General features: G+C 64.1%; 1 protein-coding gene across 1 annotated transcript in view; it reads right to left on the bottom strand.

Annotated features, from left to right (window-relative positions):
- The window catches only part of GALK1 (galactokinase 1), a gene marked incomplete at its 5' end in the record, with an annotated part of 4,097 nt that overhangs the window by 1,226 nt on the left and 2,467 nt on the right, over positions 1 to 404 (bottom strand). Inside the window, one exon of the mRNA XM_010073644.1 lies at positions 6 to 134. Coding sequence (XP_010071946.1) covers positions 6 to 134 — 129 coding nt within the window. The remainder of the gene's footprint in view (positions 1 to 5; positions 135 to 404) is intronic.

Here is a 404-nt window from a genome sequence, read left to right as displayed (position 1 = left end):
CCCCAGCCTCCAGCAGTGTCACTGTGCAGCCTCCGAAGCCTCCCCCCGTCATCCTGCTGCCGTAAACCCCATCGACCTCCAGGGCTGCTGCGACCAGCTCGTCCAGCTCCGGGCAGCTCACTTCATAGTCATTCCTGGAGAGAGGAGACCCGCCGTCAGCTCTGCTCTGCGCCCCAGCCACAGCCCCTGCACCGCGGGTGCTGCAACACGCGTCTTGGTGCATCCACTGCTGTAGGAAACGGCAGCAATGCGGGATGCTGCAGATCCTGGGCCAGCTCTCTGCTGATAAGTGCACGTATATGTGAGCAAGGCTGCGAGCACGGGGGACCTGCTGGGTGCTGCTGTGAGCAGCACGCGTCTGTAACGCACGTGAGCGGCTGCCTCGTCCCAGCACACCCAGGGTA

The sequence above is a fragment of the Pterocles gutturalis genome, unplaced genomic scaffold (genome assembly GCF_000699245.1).
Source record: "Pterocles gutturalis isolate BGI_N339 unplaced genomic scaffold, ASM69924v1 scaffold30257, whole genome shotgun sequence".
Lineage (NCBI taxonomy): Eukaryota > Metazoa > Chordata > Aves > Pterocliformes > Pteroclidae > Pterocles > Pterocles gutturalis.
The sequence above is the reverse complement of the archived record's forward strand: the minus strand, read 5'-3'. Positions and strand labels throughout refer to the sequence as shown.